We start from the raw sequence: 10,449 nt of genomic DNA, 5'->3' as shown, positions 1-10,449 counted from the left end.
GTAACCCGAGGTACCACTGTATATAAATGAACCTACCCAGACTCTAAGATCATCTTCTGAGGCCCTTCTTCGTGTGCCTCCTCTTTGAGAGGTCTGTAGGGTGGCAACACGAGAACGGGGCCTTCTCTGCAGTGGCTCCCCATCTGTGGAATGCTCTCCCCAGGGAAGTTCGCCTGGCGCCTTCATTATACAGCTTTAGGCACCAGGGAAAAACATTCCTTTTTTACCAGGCCTTTGGTTGATCTGATTGATATCTATTCCCTTTTAAAATGTTGTTGTTTTGATTTTGATTTTGCCCTGTGAACTGCCCTGAGACCTCCGGGTATAGAGTGGTATATAAATTCAATTAACAACAACAACAATGAAAACAAAACGGGTGATGGATCCTGACGTGCACATAACGAAAAGCAGCAGCCTTCCACACACAGCAAGTCATCCTGCACTGTATGTATTACTCTGAGAGGCAGTTTTTGGTGGTGCTTCTTTAAGCAACAAGCTCTCTCAGGACCCATCAGTCCCAGACATCCCTCTGCATAGCCAGGATGGGCAGCTGGTGAGAAGAATGAAGCTCCTTAATTGCCAAGGGCATGAATCCCAGGGGTAGCTGGAACTAGTGCTGCTGGTAGGATTTAAAAGTCCAAAATATAGGTAAATATCTAATGTCCATGTGCGTACACACACACTTAAGGTATACAAATCAGGCAGTCTGAAATGCTTGTGACCACACTGGTGTATTACAGGCGCCCCCAAACTCGGCCCTCCAGATGTTTTGGGACTACAACTCCCATCATCCCTGAACACTTGTCCTGTTAGTTAGGGGTGATGGGAGTTGTAGTCCCAAAACATCTGGAGGGCCGAGTTTGGGGGTGCCTGGTGTATTAGAATAAAAACATCAAAGCGCTGGCAGATTAATATCTTTATTAGAACTAACCAAAAAGAAAGTAACAAAATAATCAGCGAGCTTTATAGAATTCCTGTTCTGTCTGATTATGTTAAATTAAAAAGGGAAATGGGGGAGTGTTGGGGGACATGGTACAAAAGCCCCACTGTTGTGCATGGTGCGATTTTAGAAACAGAAAAACTAATTTCAAAATCAAAACAGAGTTCCTTTTGTGACTCATGGAAATATACCTATGGGGTGGGACAGAGGTATGCATCAGGAAAGGGGCCCAGGCGACTAAACAGTATTGCACCCCTTGAGATTTAGCCTTCGATTCTCTTTCTGCTTTTACTTATAATTGCCATATAGGTGCACCATATCTGATAGTGTCATGTGCCAGAATGACATGTTGAAACGGCTTGTAGAGGACACTTTCCCAGAGGTGTGGATGTATGACTTGGGATAGTTGAAAACTAACCTCTAATTAGGGACGCTTGCTGATCAGAAGGTTGGTGGTTCGAATCCCCGCAACAGAGTAAGCTCCCGTTGCTCGGTCCCTGCTTCTGCCAACCTAGCAGTTCGAAAGCACGTCAAAGTGCAAGTAGATAAATAGGTACCGCTCTGGCGGGAAGGTAAACGGCGTTTCCGTGTGCTGCTCTGGTTCGCCAAAAGCGGCTTAGCCATGCTGGCCACATGACCCGAAAGCTGTACGCCACCTCCCTCGGCCAATAAAGCGAGATGAGCGCTGCAACCCCCGAGTCAGTCATGACTGGACCTAATGGTCAGGGGTCCCTTTACCTTTTTAACCTCTAATTGTGCTATAAAACTTTGGAGTTTTAAAAAAGTTTATTGGCCTTAAAAGCTTAAACCTTGGGGAAATAGTTGTCCTCTAAAATGCAGGAAAAAACCAGTTACTAAAATATTACACACACAATTCAGTTGGGGGGGTGTTTCAGAAGGACTTTATCCATTTTTTTATTTTACATTGACAACCCTGATCGTCATTTCTTCCCATAACGAATCCCACAAAGTAATGAGACGTAGCCTGAACAATCTATTATAGCTAAAACATTATTGGGAAATGCATCTCTAATTTTAACACTGTTCATGCTTCATTGTAATCTGGATAGTGGATGTTAATCTTTAAAAGCAGTACTAGGAATTATATGTTAATGTATGGTAGATTCCCCATTACGGCTATGATTAATCCAGTGGGATTCTGGGATGTTTGGGGGTGTAATATTTTATTTTACTTTACTTTTCACGATTTTAAAACGGTATGTGCATAAAACAAAAAGCATCAGCTCAGATTTCTCCTGCATATTTTCACTTATCTATGATAAAAACCTAAGAGCTGATTGTGTGTTAAATGTAACCTAAGATGTTCACAGAATTTGAGAGCCAGTGTGATTAGATATTCAGTCCAGGAACTGAGAGACCAGGGGTTCAAATTCCCATTTGGCCATGAAGTAACCATGAAGTCCGGGTGACCTCGGACTAATCACTATCACTCAGCCTAGCCTACCTCCCAGGGCTGATGTGAGAATATAATGGAGAGAAGAAGCATATAAGCCCATTTAAACCCCTTGGAGGACAAATGGGATTTAAATGTCATAATAAGTAAATACATAACTATAGTTTGAATCTACATATTTTTAAGACAAGCAAGCTAGTGTGTATTCTTTGCTAGCAAGCGGCGGGAACATCAAGTTTCACACACGCAATTCAACATTTTGCAAGACTACACTCAATTTGCATCAAGGCACAAACATTGCAATTGGAGGATAAAAGTGCCGAAATAAAGAAAGGATGTGTTCATCTGTTGCCTTTCATCTGTTAGAGAACTATTTCAAAGGCGAAAATGGTGCAGGAATCAGGAGCATGTTTTGCTGGGATTCCAAGTACTGAACATTCTCCCGTACTGAAAGTAAATGCAATGTAGGACAAAACCGGGTTAAACTTTCTGAGCAGCGTTAAAGAAATGTTGGCACATACGCCAAGACACGCCATCACCTCTTACCTGCTGCTACCACCCTGGCATCTTCGTGGGCAAAATGCCTCCCAGCCGCACGGCTATCAGGATTCTCATACCACCAAAGCACATGAACTGTGAAAACAGGAGCAAAACCAAGGTCAGCTCTGGAAGAAGTTTGTCCATGGTTAAGTATAACTGTTTCAATTCAAACAGAAATGAAAAATGTATGTGTACTAATGAAGGTTTAAAACGGAATGTGGCTAAACATGTATTGCTGAAGGGTTGCTAATATTGGGGTTTTTCCAGTACAGTATTGTTTTCTAAAGGACTCTGGGCTTTTGCTGAGTGAATCTAATTGTTGTTTTCTGCTAGTTAACATGTGAGTGTTGTAACCTTAGATCACGTAATGAAGGTATTGAGTTGCAAATCTGCATTTTGAAGGGAGCTGCCTTTGAGTCTTGGTCTCCCAAACTCTATGGAGTGAAGATGTAGATGAAGCTCTCAGCCTAAGTGTCAGGTGTGCGTGCAGGAGCCAGGCCCTGTGACCAATAGGACTCTGCAGGACTGGGGCTTTCCTAAGTTTGTTCTGAAGAGGCAAGGCATGGCCACACAGGTGAGGCCGATTGGTAACTCACAGCACCTGGTGGCAAGAGCCAGGAAGGGATGTAAGGTCAGCATTTCCCCTTCAGCTCTTTGCCACAGCAACACATTCCCTGCCTTGCTGTGTTTGACTCCTTGCTTCTTGATCCTTGGACCCCTGACTTCGTGACTCCTTGCTTCCTGTTCCTCGGACCCTTGGCTTCTTGACTCCTGGCTCTCTGACCCTCAGACTCTTGGCTTTCTGGCTTCCCGTTCCTGCTCCCACCCCACCATCTTGCCCCCGGTCCCAACGTCCCCAGCCAGGACTTTGATCACCCGTGAACCAGACTGTGACACTTAAGGCCAATGAAGGCTGGAAAGCGGGTTGTGGAGAGAGAGAGGGAGAGAGAGTGACCTTTGCTTATAGGTCTGTTTAGGTTATTTCATATTTTCTAAGATGCAGAGCCTGTGCTGGACAGCACAAGACACTGTATGAATATTTTTGGATATATCATTTGATGTTTATGTTTTATTTTGAAGAGTTCTGCTAGTAAAATTTGAACAATATTTTAATGGGTCTGGACAATGCTTCATTTCCAAAAGGGGTCAGTTTTCATGCACCCAGTTACTTCAAACTGCACAATATTAATATCTGCAACACCCAGCACTAGAGAGGAAGATCCTGGGCACACAAGTCCCAATGGGCATCTGATTGGCTACTGTGAGAACAGGTTGCTGGATGAGACTTTGACCTGATCCAACAGGACTCTTCTTATGTCTTTATGTCAACTCAATCTGTACACGTTCAGAAGTACCTTTCATCATTACCTCCTATGCACGGCCAAATATGGGAGGGTGTGATGATAAATGGAAGTGATTAACAAAGAAGGGGAGAAGTCACAGAATTAAGACAACAGCTTCAAGATATTACTTTCTGCTTCACCACTGGACATAATCCATAGCACAAAGGAATGTCAGTGCATGTCAGGTCCCTCCACAGAAATGAATGGAAACTAGCATGTCTAACCGAGCATGACCAACAGCCTGGATAGCTCACTGGGATAGAATGTGGTGCTGATAATGCCAAGGTTGCCGGTTTGATCCCCATATGGGACAGCTGCATATTCCTGCATTGCAGGGGGTTGGACTAGATCAGTAGTGTCCAAACTTTTTTCAAAGAGGGCCAGATTTGATGAAGTGAAGGGCCATGAGAGCCAACCAAAATCGTTGACCTTTTTTTAGGATTGAAGTTTTTGAGCTTTTTTTAGAGTTGAAGTTTTTTTTTAGGATTTTACCCCAGGAAATAAACTGCCACAGGGGCTGGATTACACAGGCAGGCGGGCCGAATTAGGCCCCCGAAACGGACTTTGGACATGCTTGGACTAGATGATAGTCGGGGTCCCTTCCAACTGTACAGTTTTTGATTCTATGTGTGAAACTACAGATCATAACACAGGGAATAGGTTTTGTACCTGTATTAAGTAACCCGTATTCTGTATGGAAGACACCAATCAGTTTAGAATAGTCTTTGCTGATGTGCGCATCAATCGCTGCTTTAAATGACTTTCCCCACAAAGCAGGTCCACCTGGTTTCAACTGATAAGTAACCAACTCATAAACTCCTAGACAGGGTGGGGTAGAGGAAAGAGAGAGAAATTATCAGCTAGATAGTAAAATACAAAATAAAAAGCTGCTCACCCTATGCCGATATCTTCACCAACATTCCTATTTGCTTCACAAATTATTTTCAGCCTACTTTTTAGTTCTGTGATGATGACCCTAAATCTTATTTCTGCATTTCATGAACATCTATGCTTCCCTCTCTTTGAACAGCGTGCTTAGGTTTCTAATTTATTTTTCGTTTTTGAGCAGTTACAACCATGTACCCGTCACTGCCAATTCTCCCCTGCAAATCCGCATAATGTCTAGTTCTTCTACCCTTATCTGTGGGTAAGTGTATTTTAGAGAAGGGGATTAAAAACCTCTCAAGATCTGAAGTGGGCGAAACAATTTTATCTCAAGGGGAAGCTATGGATATGGAGAGATATTATACCGATATGAACGACAAAATATACTGGGAGACATGGACTGTTTTTGAATCGCTACGAAAGATGGATGTTTTGAACCAAAGCTGTAGCTTAGGTCCATTAATGGGGGGAAAAGATCAGGCTACGAAAAATTCCACTTCTGTTTCTCCTGCTTACCTCCTTGCATGTCTGTTTTATTTTTGACCAAATGATTCTACTACAGTATGAAGCATGTTTCAAATTCAACTGCAAACAATGAAGAGCTTTGGCATGGACATAGCCAGGATTTTTGTTGCAGGGGGCAGGCCTTTTGTTGGGGGGGGGGAGAACCTCAGTTAGCTATGTATTTTTATTGAATGGGGGGCAGCTGCCCCCCTGGCTACGCCCATGAGCTTTGGAGAGGCTTCTTCCAGAAATTAGGAATCTGCACAGCACCACGTTTCCAGGGCACCTCTCATAGGAATTCCTCTTCCCCCTTGACCCAGTGACCAGAAAGGGCCAGAGCAGCCTGTGGTAACTTTAACCAGAGCTCTCTGGTGGCACAAGGACCAGTAATGTTACTTATGCCCTCTCCTCGAAATGCTCCCTGAAATTTGTTCCAATACTGAAGACCAGTACCGTATACTGTGAGTGCAGTAAGACACCTCACCTGGCTTTGGAGAACTCCCGAGCTCACACCAGGGGACCATGTAAGCAATTTCCATATGCTGCTTGTCTAGGAATTGAAGAAGTACTGACAATCTTTCCTGCCATTCTTTATCAGCGACCACAGCTTTCCTTACAGCTCTCCTGTGGGCAAAGTTGTCTATATAAGAAAGCAAAGAAGTGTTAGAACTCCTTTGGCCAGGTTCGATGGGCAGGCTAACAACAACAACAACAACAACAACAATAATACAGTGGTACCTCGGGTTAAACCACAGAGCCTAGGACTTGCCAATCAGAAGGTCGGCGGTTCGAATCCCAGCGACAGGGTGAGCTCCTGTCACTCGGTCCCCGCTCCTGCCAACCTAGCAGTTCAAAAGCACGTCAAAGTGCAAGTAGATAAATAGGTACCACTCTGACAGGAAGGTAAACTGCGTTTCCGTGCGCTGCTCTGGTTCGCCAGAAGCGGCTTAGTCATGCTGGCCACATGACCCGGAAGCTGTACGCCGGCTCCCTCGGCCAATAAAGCGAGATGAGCGCCACAACCCCAGAGTTGGCTACGACTGGACCTAATGGTCAGGGGTCCCTTTACCTTTACCTCAGGTTAAGAATTTAATTCGTTTTGGAGATCAGTTCTTAACTTGAAACTGTTCTTAACCTGAGGTACCACTTCAGCTAATGGGGCCTCCTGCTGCTGTCGCGCAATTTCTGTTCTCATCCTGAAGCAAAGTTCTTAACCTGAGGTACTATTTCTGGGTTAGCGGAGTCTGTAACCTGAAGCTTCTGTACCCTGAGGTACCACTGTAATAATAATTTGGTATGATGGAATTTTGTTCCTGCACAAGGACAATTTGTTTCTTAAGCAGGTGTATAGAGGCAAATACCTATGTGCATACCCAAGAAAACCATCAGGTTTTCAGAATTTATGGTTGGTGGGGAAATACCAATGTAAAGGATGACACAACACACAGTACAAATATATCCTGTTGAGCACTGTCTGCCAGCGTGGGTGGGAAACGTTGAGGATGATCTTGGAGCATAAGACCAAAAGTGCTCACGTGTGGACAAAGCTACAAAAACATGCAGACGGGGAAAAAACTGGTCCACCTTTGCATGAATGCTCTAGCATGGGCACAGCCTAGGTGTGCAATATCAACTTCTGTGATTGAAAGGCCATTGGAAGTCTCTGTGCTGACTAGGACTGATACAAATCCTAGGAGTCTGGCCTATTACTTGGTCAAACACAGCACTGCTTCTGATCTCTGGCTTCAGCCACCTGGACTCCAGAATCCCAGGTCTAAATTTGGATACAGACACCTACAACAATTGCAGCGACGCGGGTGGCTCTGTGGGTTAAATCACAGAGCCTAGGACTTGCTGATCAGAAGGTCGGCAGTTCGAATCCCTGCGACAGGGTGAGCTCCCGTTGTTCGGTCCCTGCTCCTGCCAACCTAGCAGTTCGAAAGCACGTCAAAGTGCAAGTAGATAAATAGGTACCGCTCCAGTGGGAAGGTAAACGGTGTTTCCGTGCACTGCTCTGGTTCACCAGAAGCGGCTTAGTCATGCTGGCCACATGACCCAGAAGCTGTACGCTGGCTCCCTCGGCCAATAAAGCGAGATGAGCGCCGAAACCCCAGAGTCGGTCATGACTGGAACTAATGGTCAGGGGTCCCTTTACCTTTACCTTTACCTACAACAATTGCAGCAAATTAACCTGGCAGTAAACCTTCCCGAAATATCTACAATTGCTTGAGAAATATCCTACTCAGGATCTGCATAGAGGTCCCACATGGTTAAAGCGCTACCGCGTAGTACCTACCATATTTCCAAATATGGAAAGCCTTATTCATTGACCCAAACTCCGCTGTCCAGAATCCAATCATCTCTGAATGAGCCACGCGAATGTTGATGCTTTTACTGACCAACTCAAGGAATTCCTTTGCCTTTACTGGTTTGATATCATAAGTACGGAGTTCATAGAAGGTGCCAACATCTTGCCTGGGTCCTGTGGCAAGAGACGAGCAAACCTGATACAGACTTGGCTTAAAAGAGAGACATAAAAGCAAGAATTCCAGTTAGAAAATGAAATGAGGGTTTTGTTTCTAAGTTTGCAGCCATGCTGATAATTATTTGGATCAGTATTATTACAAGGTATAGTTTTAGTATGTGAAGCTGAAAAGGCTTCTTTAATTTTTTAATCTACTTAGTGCAACAAACCTAAATAAATTATTATTATTATTATTATTATTATTATTATTTATTTATTTATTTACACCCTGCCCATCTGGCTGGGTTTCCCCAGCCACTCTGGGCAGCTCCCAACAGAATATTAAAAACACCATAAAACACCAAACGTTAAAAATTTCCCTAAACAAGTTTGATCTTGTTTGCTCACTAGCGTTTCATCTTCGATGGCTACACATATAAATTTAAATTCATTGCACATCCTGAAGACTAGTTTGGGGAAGAAAAAACAGCAGAGAGAGAAGAATCGCATAAAAACATTTTATCAACTTCCTTGAAATTTCCCACCCGTTCCTGACTTATTCCTAAATTCCAAAGGACAGCACTGGGTCTTAAAATATATATTTTTTAAAAAATGCTCTGGCAGAAGAAGAATTCTGTATCTTGGGCAGCGGTGAGGGAGAGGCAGTCATGGGAACATCTGTCTTTAATCCACTTGCCTTCTGATGCACATATGGTCTCGTGAAAAGGGCATTCTCAATGAATCTTGGAGATTGTAATAGGATACAAAGAAGCGAGCGCACTGGGAAACCTGTAGATTAGGATCAGTAGCTTGAATCATTTCCGCAAGAGAACAAGGGGCCAGTGTAGACCCTGAAGGGCAGCAATACAGTGGTACCTCATGTTACAGATGCTTCAGGTTACATACGCTTCAGACTCCGCTAAGCCAGAAATAGTACCTCGGGTTAAGAACTTTGCTTCGGTATGAGAACAGAAATCGTGCTCTGATGGCGCGGCGGCAGTGGGAGGCCCCATTAGCTAAAGTGGTGCTTCAGGGTAAGAACAGTTTCAGTTTAAGAACGGACCTCCGGAACGAATTAAGTACTTAACCCGAGGTACCACTGTACTGCCAAGGGGAAGAAATTGCCTCCTTGCAGTGCAGAGTTTGCAGGAAATATCTCAACCCAGCAATGCAATGTGCTGTGTGGGGCCTTTGCCAATGATCACCTCTGGCCTGCAACCTTCCGGTTGGCTAACCTTGACTGCAGTTCTTGAGCTGAAGAAGGTGAATCACCTGTATCTTAAAGGCACAGGGGCCAGTTATAAAGCTGGAGATCCAAACCAACGACACAACTACTCTAAGAGAGTCAGCGATGGTTGAGATCCATACTGAAGGAATATTATGCCTTTGCTTTCCGCCTCTCCCGGCAGGCTCCTGCACCGTTAAAGATTCACGTAGCAGGCAGAAATCCAACAGGTAACACCTACCCATCTTGGAAGCGCCACACACCTGTTGGGTGCCTGTCTGTCTTATAGGCAGGGGGACCCTACAAGCGTGTCTGCCTCCCCACGTGGGAACTGGGAACCTTCTTTTCCCCAAATCCCGGGTGTCTGAAACAGGAGCTCGCTGCGTGAAAATGAGCAGGTAAAGGTTTCCCTCTACCCCTCGCGGAAAATATGATACAATTAAAAATGGTATGGTCTCCATACCCATGGGCGCGTTTAAAGGCACAGCTTAAAAAGGCACAGTTTAAAAGTTGGCAGCCTCGTTCCCGATGGACTTGGGAAGTCAGGAGAAGAAATCTGAAACCTGGCGCCTCTTTCCCGGCTTTACCTGGGCTTTGCACCCCGATAACGCAGCTCTGCAGAGGGAACCGAGGACGCGCGACCCCATCGTGCAGCGCCCGCCGACAGCTTTGCTGCGAAGGAAGCAAAAGGCTCCTTGCACGGCTTCGCCCCGACCCTTTGCCTATGGAGGCTGCAGGGAGACAAAAAGACTCGTGGCGCTTTCCAAGAATAGCAGCTGCAGGAAGATCACCAAACCGGGAAGGTAGACTGCAATCGTCCATAAATGTTTGGGGGTTCTAGTTTGGTAGGTAGAACGCTTTGCAAACCAGAAGCAATGAGCTCAGCAGTTCTATCCAAGCAGATGACAATTGCATGCCGGTGTTATTTTATTTTTTAATTAAATGCCTTATGGTCATTCTGGAAAGATTGGGTGAGGGTGATAATAAATGAATAAACCTGTTTGTCGGCTCATAAGGTTCTCTTCCCCCGCCTTGCGAAGAGGCAGAAAGATTGATCTCATCTGGACTATGTTGACATTTTCGTTTCAAATGAGCAGGATCCAGTGGATTCAAATGGCATGCGTGCGCCACATA

General features: G+C 44.8%; 1 protein-coding gene across 2 annotated transcripts; it reads right to left on the bottom strand.

The window, feature by feature from the left end:
- Window positions 1-901: 901 nt before the first annotated feature.
- LOC310835096 (protein NipSnap homolog 3B-like) lies at window positions 902-10,061 on the bottom strand. Of its 2 annotated transcripts, XM_083719837.1 has the most exons (8): window positions 9,903-10,061; window positions 7,923-8,145; window positions 6,111-6,266; window positions 4,907-5,056; window positions 2,901-2,987; window positions 2,406-2,801; window positions 1,688-2,256; window positions 902-1,358 (listed from the first exon to the last, which is right to left on the bottom strand). In XM_083719837.1, the coding sequence occupies exons 1-6, from the start codon at window positions 9,960-9,962 to the stop codon at window positions 2,725-2,727; spliced, it is 753 nt and encodes a 250-aa protein (XP_083575963.1). In that variant the 5' UTR covers window positions 9,963-10,061; the 3' UTR covers window positions 902-1,358; window positions 1,688-2,256; window positions 2,406-2,724. The 2 variants fall into 2 exon arrangements, with proteins under 2 accessions (XP_083575963.1, XP_083575962.1); XM_083719836.1 differs by having other exon boundaries at window positions 1,688-2,801.
- Between the last annotated feature and the right edge of the window lie 388 nt (window positions 10,062-10,449).

The sequence above is a fragment of the Podarcis gaigeae genome (genome assembly GCF_964106915.1).
Source record: "Podarcis gaigeae genome assembly, chromosome: 17".
NCBI classification, from domain to species: Eukaryota; Metazoa; Chordata; class Lepidosauria; order Squamata; family Lacertidae; genus Podarcis; species Podarcis gaigeae.
Note: the sequence above shows the minus strand (reverse complement) of the source record. Positions and strands in the feature narration are given on the sequence as shown.

Bases quoted from the DNA above. Each gene is read 5' to 3' on its own strand.
- LOC310835096 (XM_083719836.1), bottom strand. From the start codon at position 9,962: ATGGGGTCGCGCGTCCTCGGTTCCCTCTGCAGAGCTGCGTTATCGGGG. The intron at 8,146-9,902 runs GTAAAGCCGGGA...CTCTCTTTTAAG, and splicing joins TATCGGGGTGCAAAGCCCAG to CCAAGTCTGTATCAGGTTTG. The intron at 6,267-7,922 runs GTAGGTACTACG...TTTCTTATATAG, and splicing joins TTTCCATATTTGGAAATATG to ACAACTTTGCCCACAGGAGA.